Here is a 27221-nt window from a genome sequence, read left to right as displayed (position 1 = left end):
AGTCTTAATCAATTACATAAAGGTGTTTTTCATGTGGGGATAGAGGTGTACAGTGATTGTACATCATTAGTTTCCTTCCCAGGATTCAAGAAGGCCCACAAAAAGAAGAACTCTACTATACCTACATCGCAGAGAGGCATTTTAGTATTTCTCAAATTTATTTAAAATCATCTCCGATCTCTGCTAGATAACCTAAAATTTGGAATAGAACAGTGGAGTTAAATAATGATGTGGTACTGCCCACTAGAAACTTACCTCTTGAAGCTTTAGCAAAACTAATCCTGGATTAAAATCTCCCTAACTGGTATCAACTATTGATGCCTTCTGTTTGTAATCTGTTTTCTCAGAACTCACAGCGCTCCTTCAACCACTTGCAAGAACAATTTAATGTGGCATCTAGAGATGCATACAAATATTTCGAGCTTAATCATTGGATAACTGAAATCTATAAAATACAGCACTCCTTATGTTTACCCCCAGCTCAGATGCTAAATAGACTCCCAAAAGGAGGTAGAGGAGGAATTCTGGTTTCAGTATCTACAACCACTAGACCTTACACCCAAGTCTCCTCCTAAGTTGCAATTGGGAAAGAACTTGTGTGACAGGATGGACCGCCTATGCCACCCCGTCTGTTGTTGCTGGGAACCGGCTGGGCTTACTTTGCCACCGCTCCCTTTCGTTATCCTAAATGCGCCCTCTTACCGCAGTAGGAGGGGCTTACAATGCTGCCACCACTGAGCTCCTTCTATGGCACTCAGAACCATGTTCCTTCTGGGTCACTGACGCTGCTAGTGTACTGCGTTGCTGGTGTACCCGGGCTGGTAACTCTGTACCTCTTACTATGGACCTGGGTTGCTGTGAATGGCCCCCTGGCCTATCACATTGACCAGGGCTGCTGGGTAGCAGGCAGAGCGGTGGTACTGGAATCCTAAGTCAGTTGATATCCGAAGAACACTTTTCACATAAAAGCTAGTGCCTTTTATACATTTCAGACATGGCTATTTTTAGCATCAGGATATACTCTATTTACACAAACATGGATTTACTTGCATTGCAAAGCTAACAAAATTTGCGCTTATCTATGAAATTCACTCTGGACAAGAGGCCACACAGTAACGACCCCCAACTGGGCCTTTGGCCAGAGCAGGTATGACACTTTAACACAAAACTTCGTTAGCACTTCCTGCTATCAGACTCCCTTGCACAATTGGAGGTTTCCACTAGTAACCTTACAAATCCTAAACAATGACACTTCCATACTAAATACATCCCAATACACATAAGACCTCCATTCACAAAGGCCTATTGTATCAGATATATGCATCAGAACTAAGGCATATCCTTTAGTAAGGTGAAAACAGGAAAAAACAGTTTATACCCTGGTCTCAGAAATAACGATTTCTTATCTCAGAATATATATACAAAAAATAAGTGCCTATACAATTATATAAATATGCGACCTGCGCTATGTCCCTTCAATAAATTGATACCAAGTTATTTATGAGTGATCCAGTCACAACTTGCATAGGACTTTCTCATCGCAAATGTGGAAGAGGATATAACTTACAACTTATTGTATGTCCAAATGCCTTAATCACACTGAAATGCAAGTCAAATTTTTTAATAGACCATCTTACTCCAGCTTAGTTACATAAAATGTGTCCCACGCAATCAAACTTTTGCTGCTAACGGTGTACCCAATATTAGGATAATATTTGGTTATTTGAGCTGTGAAACGTAAGCTATGTAAGATATTTAATTGTGGGCTAAATGTGGCCTCTTATATTTTTATATGTTTCACAGAAAGTACATTGATTGAGACAGAATTTATTGTAATTTTTTCATTCACAGTAGGCTGGTTGTATTCGTTTAAGTTTATATTCGTTCTTGCTGCATTTCCTGTGTTAATCCACAGGAAGTGTGCAGTTGTTTGCAAATTATTTAGTTAATGCAAGCTGCATTCTTTGTTTTTATAGGTTGCAAACTACTGTACCATATTTAAATTTCCTGCAAGTGCTCTCAATTTAAATTAATTTACGAGTAATGTATGTTACTATTTTTTTAAGGTTTGCTACCTGGTGTAGATTTACTGCTAACTGTGAAGTAGTAATTGTTTTGCAAAATGTAAGAAAGGCAAGTGCAGATTATTGATTGCCTTGGGAAGTAAATATTAATTTATTTAGCCAAATTAGGTAAAATATAATTTATCAATGAATAAGTAAGGATGCAGTATACTGCAAGTTAAAGGTTTTTTTTTTAATGAAAAACAAGTTATTTGTGATGTTGTGCTTGTATTGACTGTCTTCCAATACTCCCTACTTAATAAATGTGATCTGTAAATAATACAATTACAAGATGCAAAGTATAAATAGTACCATTATAATGTTGTTTTTACCAATTATAGTGGCTGGAATGGGAAAAGATCATGAAATCTTAAGGAGATCAATTGAGAATGGTGCAAAGGAATTCTGGTATTTTGTCCAAAGTGAAGTAAAGAAGTTAAAACACTTGGAACGAAATGAACTCCAAAGACATGTAGATGAATTACTGATCGACATGGGTGATCAGCAAAGGTATGGCAGAGATTATTTTGACTTTCAAGACCATTAACACAAACTTATTTTTCTCCTCGGACTCCATGGAAGCCGTAGCGAATGCGTTGACCCTTAGTCAGCTGAATAGAGAGAGGGAAAGAGTTGACACCCCTGGGAGGTATATAATGTTCTCCTTCCTTCGTTGTCTCCCCTACCCCCCATATATTTGAAGCAGAGTAAGACATAGGTTCGTGTTGTGAGGTGCTTTATTTTTGTTTGTGTAGATGTGCTTACCTAGCTTTCCCAGTGACGATCAAGAGGGTCATGGTGTCAGTCTGTAATGGTATCCAGGAAAGGGGTGGCTTCCTGGGTCGCAAGCTAAATGGAAAATCCTAAAACACTCACTCAAATAGAAAATAAACAAAGATAATGCTGTAACATTCAAGGTAGACTTGGGAGCTAAGACAAAAAACATAGGGTAGAGAGGGCCCTGCTCATTCGTGCTTTCAATCTAGAGGATTTAAAGGCACACAGTAGATTCTTTTCAGATACTAATATGGACCTTGAAAATTTCTGTTGTAGGTAGATTAGATTAATTCATAATTTGTTACCCATTTAAAACTAGAGATTATTATCATTATATTTTATTTGTAAAGCGCTGACATACTATGTAGCACTGTATATGGAGGGGATCATGACACAAAGAAATTACATACAATGACATGAAACAAAGGTAAAGATGCCCAAACAAGCTTCCAATCTAACAAGTTTGGGGAACACCTGATACATAGGGAAGTTGCATAGGCAAACCAAGTGTGGGTTTCCTAGTGCCTGGAAACCTCCCTCCAAGCCTGGGGCACTGTATAATTGAGGTGGCTGGACCCTGCCCCCGCTTCACACGGCTTTGCTTGAAAAGGGAGAGCTGCGTGCACCTAACAGTAGCCCACGCAGCATTGCCCATGTATTTGATGGGGATAGGAAGAGTTGGAGAGCAGCCAAGCACTGTCTAAAATTATAGCTACGCCCCCATGCATGCTAGTCACGCCCACTGGCGGCGTGGTGTGGAAACCCCCATCTACAAATCCTGCGCTTTTGCCCCTGAGTGGAATAACAATTGTAGTTGCAGGTTCAGATATATATATATATATATATATATATATATATATATATATATATATATATATATATATATATATATATACACACCGTATATACTCGAGTATAAGCCGGGCTTTTTAGGACATTTTTTGTGCTGAAAAAGCCCCCCCTCGGCTTATACTCGAGTGAAGCTCCAGGACAATGAAAAGTCCCTGCTTGAGGTGGCCGGCGGCAGCAGAGTGAGGTGCCTTACTGAGCGCAATGCAGGCTGCAGCAGAGTGACCTCTGACATCACGTCACACTGCGCAGAGCCACGTCGGGAACAGCTGAGCTCAGACGCTCTCTCTACTACCTCCGTGGATTACCGTCTTCAGCGTGGAATTAGCGCTGTTGTTTCAAATGGGAATCCCCTTTTCTGTCACCTAGGGTACATCTTAGGAGAACCGCTGGACTTCCCTACCTCTTTGTGGACTATCAAATTTATAAGGTTGGTTTAAGACTGTTCTTACGGGACCTACTACATAGACTTGTTATTAGCAGCTTTCCCGGGCTCAATCACGGAAGTACCCATTGGATACATTATGCCATGCACTGGACATTGGTTTCTTTTATATATAAATTTTAACCTTGTGCCTTATTTATGTGGTAGCATTATCACAATTTTATCATAATTCAATTGCATGACTCATCTTTTGAATGTATTTATCCTCTTATGTTAAATTTAATGTCTGGTCAATTTTTATATCTACATTTGTTTTTCTATTTCTCACCAGTATATTAAAAATTGAGCGCTATCATTATTAAGATTCAGCTGCAGTCTAATCCCAAAATCCCCTTGATTTATATTATTATTATTTATTTATTTATTTAAGAAATAGCAGCCGTCTCCCTCTTACTTTCATTAGTCTAGCAATCTCTCTTCTTTCAACTAGCCCACATTACACTGTTACATTGTAGTGTGGGGAGGTAGCACAAGGATATAGGGCATGATTTAGACCTTATCGAGGGGCCAGCATTCAGTTAAGTTATCTATTTTTATTTTTGAAATCTACCAGTAGCTGCTGCATTTCCCACCCTAGGCTTATACTCGAGTCAATAAGTTTTCCCAGTTTTTTGTGGTAAAATTAGGTGTCTCGGCTTATATTCGGGTCGACATATACTCGAGTATATACGGTATATATATATATATATATATATATATATATATATATATATATATATATATATACATATAATTAGTGAAATGTAAGACACAGGTATCTCATTGTACATATGTCCTGGATAATCTTGCAATTTATGAGGTATAAAATAAATAATTGATATGGTACCTCAGCTGAATATATTTGAACAGCGTAATAAGTGAACTTGAGGTGTTTTTTTTTTTCTCTGACTCATAGCCAGCTGAAATCATACAATCTCATTGTAACCTTTAATTTCCTTGACAGATCACTTATGACAGATCTCTACTACCTCAGTCAGACCGATGGTGCAGGTGATTGGCGAGAAAGAGAGTCCAAAGATTTGACGGATCTTGTACAGAGAAGGATTACTTATGTTCAGGTAACCCTTCACAAAGGAGGAAAAAAATTCAGGAAATAGGTTGTATAGCTATAGCATATGAACACCACAGGAGGGGATCAGGTGCGCCTAAAAAAGACTATTAATGTGCCTGTTTGGTAATTTATAGACCATTGTTTCTCATATTTATGGATTCCTTCATACCTGGGTCAGTATCATAAAACTGTCAGAAGGCAGATATCGTACCAATTTTTAAATGTGGAACACAAACAGATCCAATCATTTATAGACATGTGACCCTGATTTATGTGCTTGGTTAAATTGTTTCAAGGGATTCTAAGAGATGTGATTCTAAAATACATTGTAGAAAGTAGTGTTGCAGTATGGCTTCATGGAGCATCAGTGTGACAGGGTGGAACTTCTATGCCACCCTGTCGTTTTGCTGGGGACCAGCTGGGCTTGCCTTACCACTGTCCCCTTTCTTTATCCCAATTGTGACCCTCTAAACACAGTAGGAGGTGCTCTGCTTCAACCACTATGCTCCTTCAACGGCACCTAGAACCACTTCCTTTTGGGTAACTTTTGCTGCTAGTGTACATCCTTTCTGGGCACCTGGGCTGGTGCCCCTGACCTCTTTTTCAGATCAGGGGTGCTGTGTATGGTTCCCCCTGCCCTATCACACTGGCCAGAGCTGCAGGGTAGCGGGCAGAGCGTTGGTACTAAATGATGGGTCCTAACCTCCAAACAGCTGGATAACGGATTAGAGTGGTCTAATCTGTTGTTCACAGGTATTACAGCAGGTAAATTGGCAGCAAAGCAGGATCTTGAAGCAGTGATGTTTTAGTTCAAGTAGTCCTTACAGGGACATTTAGTTTGTGGTACTAGTGCTCTTCCAGAAGTTACAGATGGAATAGTAAATTACATGGTAAAACATAGCTCTTTATTTACTTTCTCTAACACACATTTTGGCAGGGGGTAGTTCAGGCCACTGATCCTAGCTGGCACCACAATGTCTGATATATTACATTCAATGATTAATAAATTTGCAGTTAGTGCATTTTTAAAATAAAATTAATATATGACCAATAAATATACTTACACTCCCAGCTACCAGGGCTTAACCTTTACGGCGCTGCGCGTCGGTTACTACTCGGCGCCACACCACCCATACATTAAATATATACATTTAAATTAACAAACATTCCCTTTAACATATTTGTGCATCCCCTAGCACTGGGGTTTAACCCCTCTGGCAGTGAATATTAACCCTCTTGGCGCCGGAGCCCATTTCAATATGAGCCTGGCCACATCTACAATAAGTTATTTTTACGTGATCCAGCTACAATAAGTCATTCCTAATACATACCGGTTTTTATGAGGCGATAAGTTTCAAACTGGGTCTTGAAAATGCAATTCATTTGTTATATTTGGTTTTAGTAAAAGTGTTTGAACCTGTTCAACATAACAGTACATAAGATGAGACTACTAGATCTAGTCGAGATGGTACTATACAAGGGAAGGATTTATGTTGCTGGTGCAAATGATACGGCTAAAACATACATACTTTAGAGAAATCCGGGACTTAAATCAGCCGCATCTGCGATGGCAGGCCCTTAGCCACGGCAGGGGGGGCACACGCCCCCCTGGACCAGTCCCATAGTGGGCTACATTGGGCTGGGTCACTGGGCTACATGCATTTATTTTTCTTTAAAATGTTCTTGGTAGACTGCTCGGCTGAGACTCGTCCCAACCCAGCCTAAAGTTTGCCAGCCCTCCACTGCCCTTGGCACACCGTTAGTGTACATGGCCTACATTAGTTCCCCTCTGTCACGGGCACTAGGAGTCTTTACCCAGGGATCACCAGGTGATAAACTTACCAGAGCAGTATAGATGGTAATATGGCACTCTGGTAGCGGGGTGATCACGGAACAGGAGACAGCAGATGATAGAGATGCTCGTGAAAGTCTATGACTAGCAGCACTGGTAATATATATGTAGTAATACACGAGGAACTGAATGGACAAAGGAAACGTGAGGGTAGTCAGCGGTCTGCGTTTAGCAAGTTGTACCGCTGTCTAGGTGAAGGAATGGAATCCAGGTGGAGGTATCCGGGGAGTCAGTGGTCTGCGTTAGCAAGTTGTACCACTGCTATGTGAGAGGACACAGGAACAGGTGACACAGGAAACAGGGATCAGTGGTCTGCCTCTAGCAAGTTGTACCACTGAATATATATGTGAGGAGGAGCACGGGGAGAGACTGCAATACAGAGGATACACGGGCACCTTGAACTTGATCCACAATGACATGCACAATATAGTAATGACTGAACAGCACTGCAATAATACAAAGTCACAGAAACTATCCGGGCAAAAGATAACACAGTCAATGATGGCAATAGTCTCAGCGGATAGTGAGCTCCAGAGGAGAACAACTCAGTCCAGCAAGATATGCAATACACCAGCACAGTCAATGAGAAGTATGCATACCGTGGTTCAGGAGCAGGCTGTCAGACAGGAGTGCAGAGATACCTGAACGGCTGGAGGCCGGCAGGATGCGAAGTCCCGGGAGGGTGAAGCGGTAATCAAGTAGGTGCAGCGCACAGGTAGGTAGACCAGCAGGGAAACAACAAATACTCAGGAAGCAGTAGTATGTATAACTGGACTCCTGGAGGAGCCTGAAGAGTAGCGATGGTCTAGACGAGATGAAAGCAGCGAGGCGTAGATCCGATGCAGACTGGCGAGTAGACACCGGCAGGAACACTGAGAAGCACGGAGAGCGGATCAGCTGCTGCAGACACGAGTAGAACTGAGGAGTAGCAGCCAGCAGGACTCTGCAGGAACACGGAGGTAGCGGATAGAAATCAGCAGGTGCAGTCACGATGAAACACAGGAAAGTTGAGATGAGCTGAAGACTGTAGTGCACGGAGGCAGCGGATAGGAATCAGCTAAACAGTCACGATGAAACACAGGAGTGTTGAAGTGGTCTGAAGACTGTAGTGCACGGAGGCAGCGGATAGGAATCAGCTAAACAGTCACGATGAAACACAGGAGGGTTGAAGTGGTCTGAAGACTGTAGTGCACGGAGGCAGCGGATAGGAATCAGCTAAACAGTCACGATGAAACACAGGAGGGTTGAAGTGGTCTGAAGACTGTAGTGCACGGAGGCAGCGGATAGGAATCAGCTAAACAGTCACGATGAAACACAGGAGGGTTGAAGTGGTCTGAAGACTGTAGTGCACGGAGGCAGCGGATAGGAATCAGCTAACAGTCACGATGAAACACAGGAGGGTTGAAGTGGTCTGGAAACCACAGGAGAGTTGAAGTGGTCTGGAAACCACAGGAATCAGCAGCGCTGAATACACTAGGAAACACAGGAACACCTTCAGAGGCTCATGGGGAATGAGACTCCAAAATCAGGCCACGAGGTATGGAACTCAGGTGCTTTAAATAGGGAGTGTTGCCTGATCAGCCAATTAACTAAAGGGACAGGTACTGAAGGTTTGAAAGGGCTGCGCATGCGCAGACCCTCAGGATGGTGGACGGCCACGGTTCCTAAATACACGGGAAGAAGCACTCACAGGCTGGTGAGTGACACCCTCCCCTAGTCCACCCTTGAATTCATTGGTAGTTGTGTCATTTGTGTTTGAGATATGAATTTCATGCAGTGCAAGGTCCATTTCTGAGTATGCTCAAAGCTATTTCATGCAAGATACAGCACACAAATGGACTTATGTCTGAAGATGAATCAGGCTCACAATGTGCCCCATATTAAGTTCATGTAAGTTGCTAGGTGGGGCCTGCATGGCTCTGACTTTTTCCAGCACATCCCACAGATGCTCGATTAGATTGAGATCTGGGAAATTTGGTGGCCAAGTCAACACCTTGAACTCTTTTTCATGTTCCTCAAACCATTCCTGAACAATTTTGCAGTGTGGAAGGGTGCATTATCTTGCTGAAAGAGGCCATGCCATTAGGGAATACCATTGCCATGAAGGGGTGTACTTGGTCTGCAAGAATGATTAGGTAGGTGGTATGTATCAAAGTAACATCCACATGAATGCCAGTACCTAAGGTTACCCAACCGGACATTGCCCTGTGCATCACACTGCCTCCGCCGGCTTGCCTTCTTCCCATAGTACATCCTGGTGCCGTCTCTTTCCCAGGTAAACAACGCTCACGCATCCGGTCGTTCACATGGTGTAAAAAATATGTGATTCATCAGACCAGGCTACCTTCTTCCATTGCTCCATGGTCCAGTTCTGCTGCTCATGTGCCCATTGTAGGTGCTTTCGGTGGTGGACAGGATTCTGCATGGGTACTCTGACCAGTCTGTGGCTACGCAGCCTGATATGGTGCAAGCTGCGATGCACTATGTTTATATCATAGCCAGCAATAACTTTTTCAGCAATTTGTGCTACAATAACTTCTGTGGTATTGAACCAGACAGGCTAGCCTTTGCTGCCCATGAGCATCAATGCGTCTTAGGCGCCCATGACCATGTCGCCAGTTCAAAGGTTGTCCTTCCTTTGACCACTTTACGCTTGCCCATTTTTCCTGCTTCCAACACATCAACTTCAAGAGCTAACTGTTCACTTACTGCCTAATAAATCCCACCCTTTGACAGTTGCCACTGTAACGAGATAATGTTATTCAATTCACTCGTCAGTGGTTTTAATCTTGGGGATGATTGAAGTGTATATATAGTGACTGTGTGATGATTTGGTTTTTTTAAAGAAAAAAAATATAAAGCATGTGTTAATATAAAATACCATAAACTTTGATGTTAACAGACTTGCTTGACCACTAGAGGCTTTGTGACAGAGATAATATGGGTCTTTCTTGGCCAAGTTCACCTTTCCCATGCAGGAAACTTCTGCAATGACATTGTCGGGGCTTGCTGTAATTTTGCATGTGGTTAGCAATCACTGTGAATGAGGGAGATTAGTATATTCACTTGCAAGGCTGCCCATAGCAGCAGAGTTAGAAAGGACAATGGGGCATTTGCTAAGTAGTCAGCTTTAAATGATGTTGGGGAGGACAGAATGGAAGAGTGTGGGTGGAGGAGAGGAGCTACAGAATTAATGTCTGGGGGAGTGTATTGACAGCCAGAATAAGTCAAAGAAACAGAACAACATGAACAGTCTGGAACATACGACAAAGTACATAGGAGATCTTGGCTGCTATTCCTTTTGTTGCTGTTAGGAATAAGAGGAATTCAAGATGCTCCGTCTTGTTTTCTGGAGGGAACAGTTTTTTTTTTGGAGGGGAGCCTTTACAGAGGAAGGAAGACATACTTTTTTTTTTTAAAAAAAATGTACTTCATTATATGTTTGGAGAAATTCTAGTGACTGTGCAGGTAGACTGATTATTGTACAGTAGAGGTAGGCAGCCTGTAACTCTCAAACTACTGTGGAACCGCTCCTTCTCTGTTTCTATCTTCTTCTTACTGTCCTTCCCTGCTCCCATCTCGCTCCTCTTAAATGTATACTTAATTCTGTAGCTATTATTATTGTCGTTTATTTATAAGGCGCCTCAAGATGTCGGCAGCACCGTACACAATACAATACAAGACTGTAGACCATACAGGGTAGAACAGAACAATAAACGAGTACTACCAAGATTTCCGTGGCTCCAGGCATAGCAATTATAGTGAGGCTGGAGCAGAAGAATAGGTATGGAGACAGGAGGGAAGAGGGCCCTGCTTGTAAGAGCTTACATCCTAAGGGGAGGGCAAACAGACAGCAGACACAGACTTAGTCAGAAGATAGCAAGCACATGGAGCGGGAGGGAGTGTGAATGGAGAGGAGATTGGAGATGTATGGGGCAGTGGAGTGGGAGACTCCACTGCCCTATACATAGCTAGACGTTTTTTCCTCTCTCGCTGCTCCACATCTGCCCCCTTTCTCTTCAAAACCTTACACTGGGTCCCCATCCTCTACAGAGTCCTCTTCAAACTCCTCACCCTCACATGCAAGGCTGTCTCCAACTCCACTGCTCGCTACATCTTCAACCTCATCTCCATACATACTCCCTCCCACTTTATCCAGTCAGCCAATGACAGTCTCCTTTCCTCCCCTCTGGTAACCACATCTTACTCCATTATCTAAGATTTCTCCCTGCTGCCCCCCACCCTTGCAACAATCTCCCTCGTTCTATCAGACTATCCCCCGCCGTGTAAAGCTTCAAATGGTCCTTGAAAACCCACTTGTTTAGAAAAGCCTACCAGCTCTCCACTTAACCATTTCACCTTTTTTCAAACTCAATTTCTCTCACTCTTTCTACTTGCCCTCAGCTCCCTTTACATTGGCTCACCCCCAGGTGTGCACTTAGGGGGGGGTTGCACAGACTGGGAGCGAACTGCCCAACTGATGACCCTCTATCCCAGGCTTGGCTAACTTGTGGCACTCCAGGTGTTGTGAAACTGCAAGCCCCATCATGCTTTGCCAATATATAGCAGCTTATTGCTGGAAGGGTATGCTGGGACTTGTAGCTTCACAACACCTGGAGTGCCACAGGTTAGCCAAGCCTGCCCTATCCCTACCAAATCATCCTAATGGGGTTTAACAACATATTGAGAGTCATACCAGTGGTGCCACACCTTTATGATACTTGTGCATGGCCTTTCTGCCTTCGTACATGAATCGCTCATGCTTCCAGACTTCCGTGACTAGATTGGTCCAGTGAATAGCACTAGATGGCTCGGACTCCCTCCAGCCCCTAGCAAGAACAACCTTAGTCAGGGAGGCCAGAGTAAATATATATTTGAAGAGTGGCTTATCCAGGTTTTCTTCCAGTGTAATACCAATCAGACAAACCTTGGAGCTCAAGGGGGAAGGAGGGTGAGTGGTAGCATGACAGATATGCACCCATGTTGCGCCCCAGAAGGACTGAACGACTGCACATGTCCATAATAAGTGCCAAAAAAGTGCCTGCTGTATCACTCCACTTAGGGCACTCAGTGGAGGTGCTTCATCCCTTTCTGTACAGCCTAGGGGAGGTTAGGTATACTCTGTGTACCATATAGAAATGAACCTATTGGAACCTAAGACATAAGGTGGAATTTCTAGTAACCCCTATAACCAAGCTCCACTCCTCCTCCACAACGACACCAAGATCAATCTCCCATCAAAGTCTAAGCAGATCCAGTCTTCCCGGAGACACTTGAGGTAACAATAAAGCATATAATACAGATATTGTCTTGCGGGTGCCCAGTGAGCACAGCATGCTTTTAACAGGAGGATCTAGAATCTGAGGTAGGTTCCTAGGAAACTGAGCATTCAGGGCATGACTCAGCTGCAGGTATTGGAGGAACCAGTTGTTAGGTAACTGGAAAGCGGTTCTTAGTTGCTGAAATGATTCTTATTGACTATCCACACATATTTGACCAAAGGTATTCACTCCTGCCCCTCTCCACAACACTGTGTCCTCTAGCTCAGTCAACTCCCTGAAATTAGAATTGAACCACAGAGGAGTTTCAGGGTCCAGCCCCTCACCTCCCAAGAAGGGTATATGTTAGTGACCAGACCATTGAAATGTGTTGTATTATAGGAGCCAACCCATTGTGTCTATGCCTAAGCAACAAAACCTGCATCGTGCCAAGGGAGGGGTCTGTCTGCTCTACCAAAAAGTGCCTGAGAGTGGTGTCTCGCAACGCATCCAACCAAGGGACCAATTGTGAGGCAAGGCTAACCCTCCTGAGTTTTCAGTTCTACACAAAGTAGTAAACCGCACACTCGCTCTCTTACCACCCCAGACCAAGGAAATTTAGATATTTATTAATATTACAGGAACACATGCAAAGTTCTGAAGAGGGTACAAATACTTTGGCTGAACCACAATTTTTATGAGATTAATACTTCCAGTGACTGTAAGGGGGCGTTTCCGCCAAGTGAGGCATTTATTCTTTCTACTCAGTTACTGGGTCAATATTACGTTTAGCATAATCAGACGTGTGAGCCGTCCCCCAGATGCCCAAGTACTTTAACTCCATTGAAGAGACTGACAGGATATAGCACCACTTGGAGGTTCCCTCCCGAGTGGATAAACTACTGACTTATTCCTATTGATCTTGAGACCTGATTATTTTTCAAAGTCCTCGACCAACTCTAAAAAGTGCATCATGAACCCATAAGAGTCTTCAAGGAAGATCAGCATATCGTCATAGTATAGTGCTATGCTGTCAGTAACCCTTCCCATCCTGATGCCTCAAATGTGAACATGGGAGCATATCAAACATGCCAGGGGCTCGATCGCTACAGCAAACAGGGCAGAGGGCAACAGGCAACCCTGACGAGTTCACCGACCCAGACCAAACGGTCTGACGCTTATTCCCACTGAACCGGGTCGAAGGCCTTGACCGCATCAAGGGACACGACCACTGCCCTCTCCTCAGCCGACTTGTTCATTTAAATCTGTGTAAATAATCTCCTTACATTAGTAAGCGTCGACTTGCCAGGCATAAACCCCATATGGTCTGGGTGGAAAACTTTGTGAGTGACCCCACTTAGTCTTGTGGATGAAATTTTCGCCAGAATCTTGGCATCGGTAGCGATCAGATATGGCGGTATGAAACTGGGTACAGAGCATCCTTGCCAGGTTTAAGTATAAGGATAATTATGGCCTCAGACATGGAGGGGGGGGGGGGGAGTAAGCCATATTCTAGTTACTGGGAATAAGTCTCTAACGGCTTGGGAACAAGGAATTGCATATATTGCTTACATAACTCTACTGGGATACCATCAATTCCCGGAGCCTTACGATTGGGAAATGAAGACATTGTTGCAGCAATTTCCTCTTCAGTGATAGCGGAATCAAAGTGGTTAACCGACTCCTGCGACATTCACTGTAATTTAATGCCATTAAGGTAGTGAGTGTGCTGGCCAGATGTATATTGGGTCTGTGTTGAATATAAATTACTGTAGTACTCAAAAAAGACCCCTGCTATTTTGGCCCCTGTGAACTGTTTACATGAGATTTATCTATGATGATTGTAATGCTTCTATTGGACAGCTCATCTCTCACCAGGCTTGCCAGGTAACTACCTCCCATGTCCGCTTGAAAATATTGATTGTGTCTGGAGAAGAGAAGTCGCTGACTGTTCTTATCATATAAAAAAAAATTGACCAGTCAGACTGTGCCTCCATCCAATTCAGTCTATCTGTAACATTACGTGAACCAATATAGAAAACCTCAAAGTCCCAACATATCTGCTCCGGCTCGCCCTCTCTTTCCATAAGTTTTTTTATTCCCGCTATCTCATCTATAAAGGTACCCCTCATATAGGTCTTGAACGAGTCCCATAACACCACTGGGCCAACCTCCACTGAGTTACCTTTTGTCTTGAAAGTACCCTTCTCAGAGGCATGCCAACCCAGTACCCCCACCCAGTGGGGATTCAGTTTCCAGAACCGCAAACCCCTCTCAGTCCTAAGGTTAAAGTCAGCCAGTATTGGGTTATGGTCTGAGATACCCCTAGGAAGGTAATTCACCCCAGAGACCAGGCGGACCAAACTATGTGATGCAAGGACCATATCTATTCTCGACAGATAGTGGTGAGTAAAAGAGTGGCAAGAAAAGAGTCTTAACATCTGAAATCCTAACAAACCAAAACAACAAATTCTGGCGTAGATAAACTTTGTCTCTAGGTCACAAATGGTGATTGCAACATAAAACCAAAAACACCAATAATACTGAACTGTATATAATTTCACCTCAAATACAGTATTCAAACTATTAAAATATGCAAATTGGTCCCACACAAATTTCCTTATTCCCAGATAAGGTAATGAAAGAATAATATGAAATATAAATATCAACTCTATTCCACAAACGCCGTCTCTATTATCCAGGACCAGATGGTGATTAGAAAAAACAATTAAGTTGTATAATGTCTGATAAATGAGCACCAAATATCCAGTTATGAAAATTAATAAATAGGTAAATTACCGTACTCTGTTTACCCACACCGTTCAATTGAGTCACACAGTTTTCCACTTTGATCTGCTCCTATTATGAACGTGTGTCGGTTAACATGCCGCTGCTACGAGTGAGATTCAATTTCAATCCACTCAGCGATGTGTAATGCTGTCTTACATATGTGGATATATGCAGATAAATCCCCAGTGTCTCTTTCATTCTAATGGCAGATCTTTCAATAGCGGATAGATGTATATGCATTTACTACGTATGGAGCAGATATTACGCTATAGTGCTCAGGTGTTAGCCGCATCTAGACATCTCTGTACCACAGTTTATCTTAAGCACCTTTACAGATTCATAATGAATTACTGTAGTAGGTGTTCTATAAGTAAAAGTTGTCAATCCTGCCTGACGCTTTTTATCGCTTAAAAGTGACTTCTTCAGAGAATTATTCAATATTCATTCAAGACGTTCCTTCCTGAACGTCTTTTATACATCTGTTCAGTCTTAATTCATTGGGCGAAAATCACATAATTTAGCTATTATTTTGTACCTACATTATTATTAACATCAATAACACTAATTTCCAGTCATTTCCAGTCAATTTTTAGCACCTCACAGGTCACAATATGATTTTCATATACTTTTGCCCAAAAGACTGTGCCATAGCTCACAAATAGTTGCCAGTGTTCAGTGCTTCAACAGAAGTAATCGGCCTTGAATTTATTTTTCAAAGTCTCCACTCACATTGTATTTTGCCATAGCATTATTAATAGGCCTGGCAGTGTTCTTTAAAGTGTAGTGACATTGTACTGTGCCATCGATATGGTTTCACATCAGTCGAGAACAGACCAGGAGCACCAAGCAGCTGCTGGCACCAGTCATGATGATAGGAATGCCTGTACATCATCTGCTAAAGCCTATGTTAAAGACTGAGGTGCATAGTGTTTTTAAAGTTTAGAAAACCAAAATGTAAAAAAAACACAATTTTCCTTAGTAATATAAAAAACACCTGTAATCAAGGCAAAGTTAACTGCAGAAAAAAATAAAATTGCCAACATGCCATTACACACGCAGTGGCAAGGAAAGAGTTGGGCCTTTCTGTATGCTAGTTCTGCAACCTTCCTTGAGGCATCTTCTTGTAAGTTCAGTCATGACGATGCAAGACCTTGCAGCACGGTGCCTTTGCGGTGTTCTTCCACAGTCCTAAAACATACTAGTCCGTTAACTGGCTGCGTTTGTGTGTGTGTGTGTGTGTGTGTGTGTGTGTGTCTATGTTAGGATTTTAGACTATAAGCTCCGAATGGAGTAGGGACTGATGTGAGTTAACATAACTTATAACTATATCTTGTAACTATCTACCTAACTAACATAACTTATAATGGTTTCTGCTTAGTTCACATCTGCTCTGTACAGCGCAGCACAATTACTGGCGCTATATAATTAGCTGCTGATGATGAGGATGATGACGGACGTGCAGGAGATGCTGCCTGTGGCTGGAAAAATTTCTGGACTTTACCGCCATTCAACAGCATGTAGGAGATTGCAGCAGCATGTACCCAAGTACGTCACATTTTTCAGAAGTAGGCTACTCTGTGTATCAGTGGCTTCACCAAGAGGCATACAGCTGACAATCTGTTACAGAAAGTAAGGGATGTCATTGCAACATAGCTAATCTTGCTTGGACTCTTCTGAGGATATGTGATTTCTGATAACGACACCAATATTGTTAAAGCATTGCAGCAGAGGGGGGGGGGGGGGTTGAATTCCATCACATTTCTTGTTTTGCTCACACAATCAACTTGGTGTTACAGAACTTTTCAAAAATAACAATGACATGCAGGAGATGCTGTTTTTGTCCCGAAAAATTTAGGGTCATTTTTGGGATTCTGCAACAGCATGTAGGAGAATGCAGCAGCTGCAAGAAGACTAGCATTTGAGGGGAATGTACTTTAGTCGAGCGAAGTAGTCACCTGTGAAGAGAGTGCAGACACGGTTAGCTTGAGTCAAGTGATTGCCTTAATTATACTTTTTGAGAAGCAGATAAAGAAATTTTACAGGTGAAATAAAACTAAGTAAATCTGCTAACTATATTGTAATTGTAGATCTAGGACTTAATTCGCTTCGCTAGGATCCAAGAGCTATCAACATCTTGTAATGACGTCTACTCCTTCAGTTTTTCTGGCAACTGCTTCTCGGAAAAACTTAGCTTTCCCAAGACTCCCAGTGGTGATGCAGATGAGTCAGCACAACATTTTGACATTTGCTGTGCTGTAAAACAATTGCCCAAAAATCGTGACAGCTCTGCCATAAAATGAACTACAGATTCCATGAGGAAGGCCATTATCAGCAATTACATCAAAGTACACAGACTTCTATGATGGTGGATTCCAGCGGGGTTGAATTAGTATTGTTTGAGGAAGATGTACACAATGATGAGGGTGATTATGATGACAGTGTAGATTGCAGCAGGGGCTGAAATCTAGCTAAGAGAAGGGAGCTACCTGATGCTGGTATGCCTGGTAATATTTTGGGTAGAATGGCATGTTGGCAATTTTATGTTTTTCTACAGTAATCTTTCATCTTTTTTAGAGAGTTTTCTTTAAAAAGGTACAAGATTTTATTTACATTTTTGTTCCCCTGGTTTAAAAACATTATACACTTGAACATAGGCTTTAGCACATGAGGTAGAGGGATTAGTATCATCGTGACTGGAGAGTGACAACAACAATGTAACCCCTCCTGTTACTGTATGAGCTATGGCACAGTACAATGTCACTGGAGACTTTGAAGAACACTGACAGCCCTATTATTACAATTTCTGTTTCAGCACTGAACCCTGCAACCTCTCATGTTTCTGAGTGAGCTATGTTACAATAAAATGTAACTGCAGATTTAGACCAAGCCAGGCAGGCCTATAATTTCTATTTCAGCAATTACAATTAGCAATGGAGCTCTTTTTTTTGGGTATTACCTATATAACGCAGTAGAATTTGCCTGCAAATTCTACAGACAAGCCTGCTTGTCTTTCTCTTCATCAATGACTCTTAGCAATTGAGCACTCGTCTTTGGGTGTGTATTAGACCCTACACTTATTAGTGCAAATTCAGAAAAAAATCTTGCAAAGACTTGTAGATTACTATTTCAAATACAGAAGTGGAAGCTGCTCAAATCAATTTATAGGCCCTAACAGGTGCTTGAAAGGGTGGGGTTATCCTGCAAGGAACATACACACAACATTTTTTCCCCCAGCACACTGCTATAGCCAACAACAGATCTGCCATTTCTACTGTAGATAAAAATGCAAAAGTCTTTGTTGCACACATTTGCAAATGTATGTTTAAGCCATCCTGCCACGCCAAGGCGCTTTTGCTAATAGGATGGTCCTACTCTAAACAATGAGAGTCCCATATATTTGGGCCATACATATGTGTTTTTAAATTGAGAGCCAACTTACCAAAGAGGTACCCCAGAAGCCTCCAAACAGCAATTCAGTGCCAGTACCCCCTCTCAGCTACTGACACCAACATGCCTCTCAGACAAATACAGAAGATTACTATTTCAGCAATGACCAAAGCAGCTCTTCTATAACGGTGTATATTAGACCCTACACTTTGTAGTGCAAATTCAGAAAAAAAGAGTGCAATGACTAGTATATTAGGATTTCAGCAATGGAGCTTTCTCTAACACCGCTACCACCCTCCTCTTTCTCTTTTATCAATTTGCCTGCTAAACTGCTCTATCCTCTGTCCTACCCCTTCTCTGTCCCTCTCTCAAATGGCGCTAGATCGCGGTGGATGGCGGTATTTACAGATTCCAAAACCCCCGAGATCCGCCAACATCACGATGACGTTTTACCTCGTTTTGGAATCCAAATAGGCGCGAGAGTACCGAGCCGGGTCGGAACCCCAAAGTTCGGCTGGGTTCGGTTTTCACATAACCGAGCCGCCCATCTCTAGTTTCTAGGAGACACACGACATCAGGATCAGACTTCCTGATTCAGAACCAGTGACCGCCTGATTTTGTCTTTCAACCCCCTAATGTTCCAGGCGAGCAGACAGAGCCCCCTCCTGGGCAGGTTTACTCACATTTAAGTTGGCCATAGTGAGCTAACAGCTGGATGACAGGTAGCATGTCCCAAACTGAGATTCTGGACCAGGGGTCCCTGTCCTCACTCAGCCCTGCGCAGCAGATATACATTCACTACAGCACTACATTGTTCTGGAGTATGTAGAAAAAGACACAATTAATTACATGGACACAGAAGATAAAGCGACTTACAATTATTTCAATAACATTTCCTAACCCCCTACCCTTTATACCCATTCTAACGAAGGCATACCTGCATTCCCTCCAAAAACAAAACATCCCAATGATTACCCCCTAAATCCTTGCAGGAGAAAACCTAGACCCCCTTCTATCTAAATAACACAGCCTAACGCCGCTAGTACATTTTCTTCCATTTTCAGTAGCAAAATATAGAAATATCCTACATCTGCGGACCCAACACTAGGTACAATTCAAGGATCTTGTTGCCGGGCATGTGGACATCTTTCAAGCCAGTGCTTGGCCTTCTATGGAGTAGTTAAGAAATGGGACCTGCCATCCGCTATCTTCCTGGAAGGAAATAGTATAATGTAAGGGAGCTCTTGCTCCCGCAGCTTCTTGTTAATCGAGGTGAACTTTGAGCGAGCCCTCTGAACCTCCACCGAAAACTCCAGAAACACGAAGATCCTTTGATTTCCAAACCGTAGGACTCCTTGCTGTCTGGTCATCCGAAGGACCGTGTTTTGGTCTTTAAAGTGCAGCAGCTTGGCAATGAAGGTACGGGCTGAGGTGGCAGCTAATGAGCCCTTTCCACATTGAAATGTGGGGAGAAGGCTTCTCTGCCTATTTCTTTTATTAGCCAGTCTTCTAGAAGCAATTCAGGGTTAGTGCCTTCACTCTCTCTGGCAGACCAACAAACCGAAGATTCTTGCGGCAAAGCCTGCCTTCTATATTTGTCATCTTAACTCTGCACTGGCCAATCTGGGCAGCCAAAGTGTAAATCTTGTCACAAAGGAAGGGTAGAATCCTCAAGTTTAGAGAGTCTATGTTGCACCTGTCCGACTATCTCCAGCATTTTCTGAAGGTCATGGCGTATTAGTGAGAGGTCGGCATGCACCTCACCAATTTTGTCCATAATCCTGTTCTCTGAGGATGTGTTGACCAACAGGACCTGTTGGAGGGAGGGGATCTCCCTGAGTTTGAGCATCTGCATCTGCAGGAGGCAGGGAAGACTGAGGCATAGGGGCGGTGAAGAAGTCGCCTTGTGTCAGAATCACACTGTGGAATTGATGATACCTGCCAGCAGCAGCAGTTGGCGCTACGGAGTACTGAGACGCGGAGTCTAACACGCCCCTGGTTTTCACCAGGAACCCCCGCAAGGAGGTATGGACTTTTCTGCAAGGGACGAGCAGGTCGCGTCCTCAGTATCAGTCAGCTGGCGAGGTAACAATTGAGGCAGCAGTGACAGCCCACCAGGATGCTGGATGGAAGAGTAGTCAACAAGCCGGGTCACAACCGGAGGAACGGATATAGCCAAATCAGAAGCAGGAGAATGGTCAGGATGTCGGGTCAATACCAAATATCAGTCGAAGCCAGAATCAGGAATCAAAGGAGAAGTCAGGAACAAGCCGGGTCAGAATCCAAATAACAGCAACACAGGAACAAACGCTGGAGCAAGGCTGAAGACCAAATACTCTGGCACTAGACATGTGTCAGAGGCTGCTTTTGTATACCCTAAGGTGCCTCCTGATAGGGTTAGGGAGATTTTGGCGGTAAGACATGCTGGCTGCAGACAGGTGAGCAGAGATAGCGTCCCGCTGCTAGGCAACATGACGTGGTTGCTTGGAAGGTGCAGGCGTCCATCTCCTGCACGAAGTGTCAGTGCGGAGACAGCGCCTGAGCTGGAGTGGGCTGCTGAGCATATTTCTCCAGTTTAGCCACAGTGGCATGGCTCGACTTGCCCATGTTTACGGATCCCAAGGCTACGTTGTGGTGTAGAACTGCTCTCTACCATTTCTCAGCTGCAGTGCTGCAGGGTTCCTCTAGCGGTATACAAGAATAAGTTTGAGACTACAGACCCCAGTGCTGTATGTACAGATATATGCAGTGAACACAACGAACAAGTCCCAGTTTACAGACCTCCGTACTGTAAGTACATATTATGGACCTTGGTAGCAGAGTCTATCCCAGTGTACAGACCCCCGTGCTGTATGTAGAAGTTTGGTGGGTGTACCAACCAGCAGAGAGCACGTGATAGGCAGCAAATCTTTACCCCGGCCAGAATCCAGAATAAATGTGACAACGTTTGAGGACACCAAATCAAAGGTGCTTCAGCTTAATGGGAAAGTATGTGGTACAAACAGAAGAGGCACAGAGGAGGAGCATCGTATGCTGGTATCTCAAAAGTCAGGTACAGCCATTCTCATCAGATTAAGGTATTAGCACAAAAGTAAGAAGGTTCTCACTGTGGCTGGGAAGTGTGAGGGGAGTCGGGGAGAAGGCTCCAGGCATAGGATGAGCAAGCAAGCAACTGGCATCAGGAATTACCAGGCAGTCGATTTTGATCTCTCACCCACTATGGCTTCTTTGAGCAGCCCCCTCAGCCAGCGTTAAGTTCAAAATCTCTGGAGATAGTATTGAATTAATAAGTTGCCGTCTACATATTTATAAATTCCTATGTTGTTCAATATATTCTTGGTGAGTGTATGTATTTGTAAAGCTTAAGTGTCTGTGCTGTATTTCTACCTCTTGGCATCTAGTTTACTGGACATACAAGACCACTATATCAAAGTACAAATTAACCGAATTTGAAAAGGCATCTTGTGAACTTCAAATATAAGTATATGTTTATTTTCCTAAAGGTTCATATACACAAGAGAACTTAGAGAAATTAAGTAATATATACATATTGTCTTGTAGGTACAAGCTGTTAGTCTCTGCTCTCAGCTTTTTTATTTCTCTCATTCAAAACTATATTGACTCTTTAAAAAAATTGTAAGCTGAGGGACAGTCTAATGGAGTGAGGGAAAGCGCTGCAGAGAAGTGTTGCCATTTTAGAGACGTCTTATGAGTGTTTCAGACGCGCACACATACACACAGCCAAGTGCTTTTATTCAGGTCACACAGCTCTGAGATGACTTCTGTTATCTTTATATAGTACAGCAGGGGTGTATTATCATAAATACATTAATAAATAGTAGATTTTAAAAAAGAAATTAAAAACTCTAACTAGTTCAGTTAGATTATTTGTTATGGGACAAGGGAAAGTTGTCAGCCATTCAACACAGTTGTGTCTTGTTAAAACATTTTTAAACAGGTTGCTGCATGTGGGAGGGGCTTATTGGAGACGGGTGCAGGGCTGATGCTGTATCTGTAGTGAATAATTTATGTATGTTTGGCTGATTCCCGTTCAATTGTTCCGAGAGCAGGGGCATTGGCTGGCAGCAGTGCCAGTAGCCGCCGAGTTGCTCACGCAGGTTTATCATGAACACTGGGAAAGCAATGTTTGTGGATGGGTCAGACTATACTGGAGGTAGCGCCTGAGACCCTTACAATAGTTTCCGACAAATTCTGTTGGACTTGAAAGGTGCGTTGGAAGTCACAGGAGGAAGAGCACAGCAGTAGAGCTTGGTGAGCCCTCCTGTTGAAATGTGGTCCCGAGATTTGGCTTTCAGCCTCCTGGAGTCGAATTTGGCTCTGAGTTTGTGCTAGATACCAGGGACAAAGCCCTGGAAGTCAGTCAGGGTGGAAGTTTTAAAAATATGGCCATCCAGACCAGTCTGAGTGGTGTCTGGGCCAAAAGGGATCCTCCTCTTACTCTCTTTTGGCTTCTAGACTTAATTTAAAGTAAAAGTTTTGTATCCAGGCTGATCCTCTTATACAGATAAGAGGATCATGCTGGATTGGCTAACTAGGCTGGGGGCTGATTTACCTACCCTATGTCATTATTTTTATATGGTAACTTAGAAGCACACTAAGCCTATTTTCCAATTTTGAAATTGCCTAATGATTGTGCAAATTTGGCAGGGCAGTTATTACATTGTATTATTACAGTTTAAGTTGATACAGTATGTATCTTGTTTGTGAATTAAAATGTTTTGTGTGGGCTTAGTATTCATAGAAATTAGTCATATGCATGTAGGAACAACTCAATTCACTTACATTTGTTTAACATGCATCTGCAAAGCATTTTATATTTTTGTCCCAGATTCATGTACTTTATTTTAAAACCATAGAACCCTAAGGATTGCAGCAAAGCCAAGAAACTAGTGTGTAACATCAACAAGGGCTGCGGCTATGGATGCCAACTGCACCATGTAGTCTACTGCTTCATGATTGCCTTTGGCACGCAGAGGACTCTCATCCTGGAGTCACAGAGCTGGAGATATGCCATGGGTGGATGGGAAACTGTCTTTAAGCCTGTCAGTGAAACATGTAGAGACAGATCTGGAACTTCCACAGGACATTGGTCAGGTGAGTGTGTTACCCATCTCTCTTTAAAATCAATTCATTTGTAGTGTAGGATCTCATACATAAATGCCATTTTGTGTTTGAGCTCATATTGCATTTATGGCTTTCTGCAGTATTGGTTAGGACTCAAAATGTTTCATAATATAGTCATGTTGTGAATCATCCGTCTTCTAGAACACGATTGTTTCATTTCACCGTTGACCTTACCAATTTACCCGGTGATCTGGCAAATATGGCAAATTACATTATGAAATTCATGGAGTGTGTGATGCTTTTGTCCTTGAAAGGATTTACTTATAGAAGCCCATTGTACAAATTAGGGAGTGTGACCTTGCTTGACATGCTGGAAATCATCTCCCAGTAGCCATAGATTTGAAGGTTTTCGATCCAAAAAGTGTTAATCTGGGAAATCTAGATTTTGTTGTGCTATGGTGCAGACATTCTTTCACCACAGTTCGTTATTTGAAAATTAATTTTTTTCTGGTATTCATTGCATTGGTTTGTTTATAGTAATATTTAGAAATTTGCTTTCCATGCAAAGACTAAAAGTTATACAGGGTAAACAAAACCTTGTAAAATGTGACCTAACCAAACATGGGTATCCTAGGACAAATGTAAATATTACAGTTGTCACATGCACACAACAGACTTCTAAACAAAAGTTCAAAAGGTATTGAATGCAAACAAGAGCACTCTCCCCTCAAAAGGGGGTCAGTTAATAAGTATAGTGCACCTCTTCAAAACAAAATTTACCAACGCCAATGTTTGCTGGCCCAGACAACCATAGGCTCAGAGCTTTTTATTAATGGGGGGGAATTTATTACAAGTGGGAAGTAGTATGCATTTAGTACATAGTGCATATTAAATGGGTCCACATGTTGCATGTCTAGATGGGATTTTTTTCCCCCAATGAAAATTATTCATTTTCAAATGCAGTAGAATAGTTGCAGCAAACTATTTCCACTAGTCTAAGTGTAATATGAGTCTGAATATCATAAGATGATGTAAAATAAGTTGAAGATTTCCAGTAGAAGAAATTGTAGCCATCCTTGGAAAACTGGCAGTCCATGAAAACTTAGTGTGAGTCTGATGTACGTACACACACACACACACACACACACACACACACACACCTACCCACACCTAGTTGTGCCTCTCTGTTGGATGGCCCCTACCATTGCATTTCCCCAGTAGGCCATTCATGGCTCAGTCAGTGTGGTGAAGAAATTGTTGTCTATCATGGTTCAGCAACACACAACGTTTTGATTTGAAAACATTTTCAAACCTTTGTAAGAAATATATAATTGTTTCAGGGACATTTATTATAAAAACACCAAAAAATATTTATTGCACAGACTGTTCAATACTTTTATGCTCTGTGTCTGTAAAGTAAGCAATGTAAAATGATAGACATGTCTGTGCAATGAGCACCACAAATCCTACTTGAAGCATGATAAATGAACATGATTGTTTAAACCACTCACTTGCCTATTATAATTAGCATAATGATGGTGGTGCTGCCATCGTGCTTGAAATGTTTTGCACAGTTGAAGCCATTTCTCATATATCCATTTACTATACTAAAAATGAGCACAACCCAATGCAATATTAGTCATTTATTTTATACCATTTTTTAAGAAGGAAAATCAAAATAGACCAATTAATTATTGACAGTTGAACACACAAACATCCCATTAATAACATATCAGAAATTATATAATTTTATTAACACAAATGCTCCTGGACACAGAATTAAACACTTTTCAAGACCAGAAACATAATACCACTCATAAAATATTTGAATAACATATTTTTTTCTTTAAATTACATTGATTGCAACTGTAACAACAAGGTACTGTGGTAGTGCTTATATTACAACTTCATATTGCATATTTGTTCACAAATTGTTAGTTCGAAAAAGTCCTGAAATAATCAAATGTACATGTGGTAAAATAACTGGCATTTGCCTTATGAATTACAGTACTGCTTATTCTTTATTTGTGAATTTGAAGCTAGCTGAAAATGTTCATTGGAATTAGAGGTTTTCAGATGCTTATGATGATGACACTACAGAATATCCCAATATTTATTAGAGGTCACTCAACCATACAGCATAATGAACACTAGTATCTGGTTGTCACTCAGAGCAGACAAAAACTTTAGAATGTTGGCAAGTATGTAGTTAACCACACACTGCTTTATTAGTTACTCAGTTACAAATGAAGAGCTTACACTCCTCACTGGTATAAAATTAAATATCTGCTAAATTAATGGGGAAAGAAACAAATATAATAAATTATTTCCAGGCAGGGTAGGGCCAGCGTGTTGTGAATAGGAAGTATTTTATTCTTTATATATGATTTAAGCTTAAACCATTATGCCTTCTTGTGAGGAAACGGGGTGCTACTGGACTGAGATCTTTTTATTCATCACCTATTTCTCACAGTTTAATGTGCTTTTTAATCCTTGGCCCAATCTAAGTATATACACCAGTGCATCAGTGTATTATGTGTATTATTATTTCATGCTATTAGGTACATTTTGTCCTTGCCATTACCTGCAATATTGTATGTATTAGAAATATAAGGATTATTACTATAATGTGTGAAAATAACAGAACAGCACAAGTCATTTTGCTTGTGTTAGCTAATGTAATTACCATTTGTCTCGAATGTCCATTGTTATGAGGTGCAGCTTACATTTGCTTTGTAATCAGAACAATGTCTGAGTTAACTAGCTGGCAGCCCATGTTAATTAGCTAGATCATCATCAACATTTATTTATATAGCGCCAACAAATTTCGTAGCGCTTTACAATTGGGATCAATAGGTAATCTGAGAGGTAATTAGGTTACAACTTCTAGATGATATGCAATGTGCCTCTACAGTAGAGATGTTCACTGACCAACGTGTTTTGGTTTTGGATCTAAATTAACTTTGTGTTTTGTTTTTGCCAAAAGCGCCCTCGTGTGGTTTTGGTTTTGGATCTGTATTTTTTTTTTTTTTTTAAAAATAGCTAAAATATGCTAAAATCACATAATTTTGCTCGTTTTTTGTTTCTACATTATTATTAACCTCAATAACACTAATTTCAAGTCATTTGCAGTCAATTTTGACCACCTCACAGGTCACAATATTATTTTCATACACTTTCAGACATAGACTGCAGTTACCTGGCTGGATGCTAAGCAACAGCAATGTCATAAACACACGGCAGTTCCTAGCACATCTAGGAATTGGCATTGGCACACAGCAGTGGCAGAAAAGAAAAGTGGTGCAAGATGGAATTGTCCCTGGGCCCTCCCACCCACCCTTATTTAAGATATTGAAAAGGACAGTTTAACAAAGCAAGTGCTCCAGCGACAAGGAGTGCAACTTTTATGGCTGAAGTGCTTGGTTTGTTAGGGCCCACACAAAGCAAGCTAACAATGAGCTTAAGGCACCAAAGCAAACAGTGCTGTTAATGAACTGTACTGTGGCAAGTCATGCACCAGTGGAAGCAGTTCTTGCCAGTGATAAGAAGAAGGCCATTGTCATGCCTGGGCATAAGACCAAAAAATGTGCCTCTTATCATCATCACCATTTATTTATATAGCGCCACTAATTCCGCAGGGCTGTACAGAGAACTCGCTCACATG

At 42.0% G+C, this 27221-nt stretch overlaps 1 protein-coding gene across 4 annotated transcripts in view; it reads left to right on the top strand.

Annotated features, from left to right (window-relative positions):
* FUT8 (fucosyltransferase 8) overlaps window positions 1-27221 on the top strand; it is a 230499-nt gene that overhangs the window by 153660 nt on the left and 49618 nt on the right. For all 4 annotated transcript variants that reach the window (XM_075192545.1, XM_075192547.1, XM_075192546.1 and 1 more), the window contains 3 exons: window positions 2405-2573; window positions 5078-5192; window positions 23350-23587. In XM_075192545.1, coding sequence (XP_075048646.1) covers window positions 2405-2573; window positions 5078-5192; window positions 23350-23587 — 522 coding nt within the window. The remainder of the gene's footprint in view (window positions 1-2404; window positions 2574-5077; window positions 5193-23349; window positions 23588-27221) is intronic.

This window comes from Mixophyes fleayi, chromosome 12, assembly GCF_038048845.1.
Source record: "Mixophyes fleayi isolate aMixFle1 chromosome 12, aMixFle1.hap1, whole genome shotgun sequence".
NCBI classification, from domain to species: Eukaryota; Metazoa; Chordata; class Amphibia; order Anura; family Limnodynastidae; genus Mixophyes; species Mixophyes fleayi.
The sequence above is the reverse complement of the archived record's forward strand: the minus strand, read 5'-3'. Positions and strand labels throughout refer to the sequence as shown.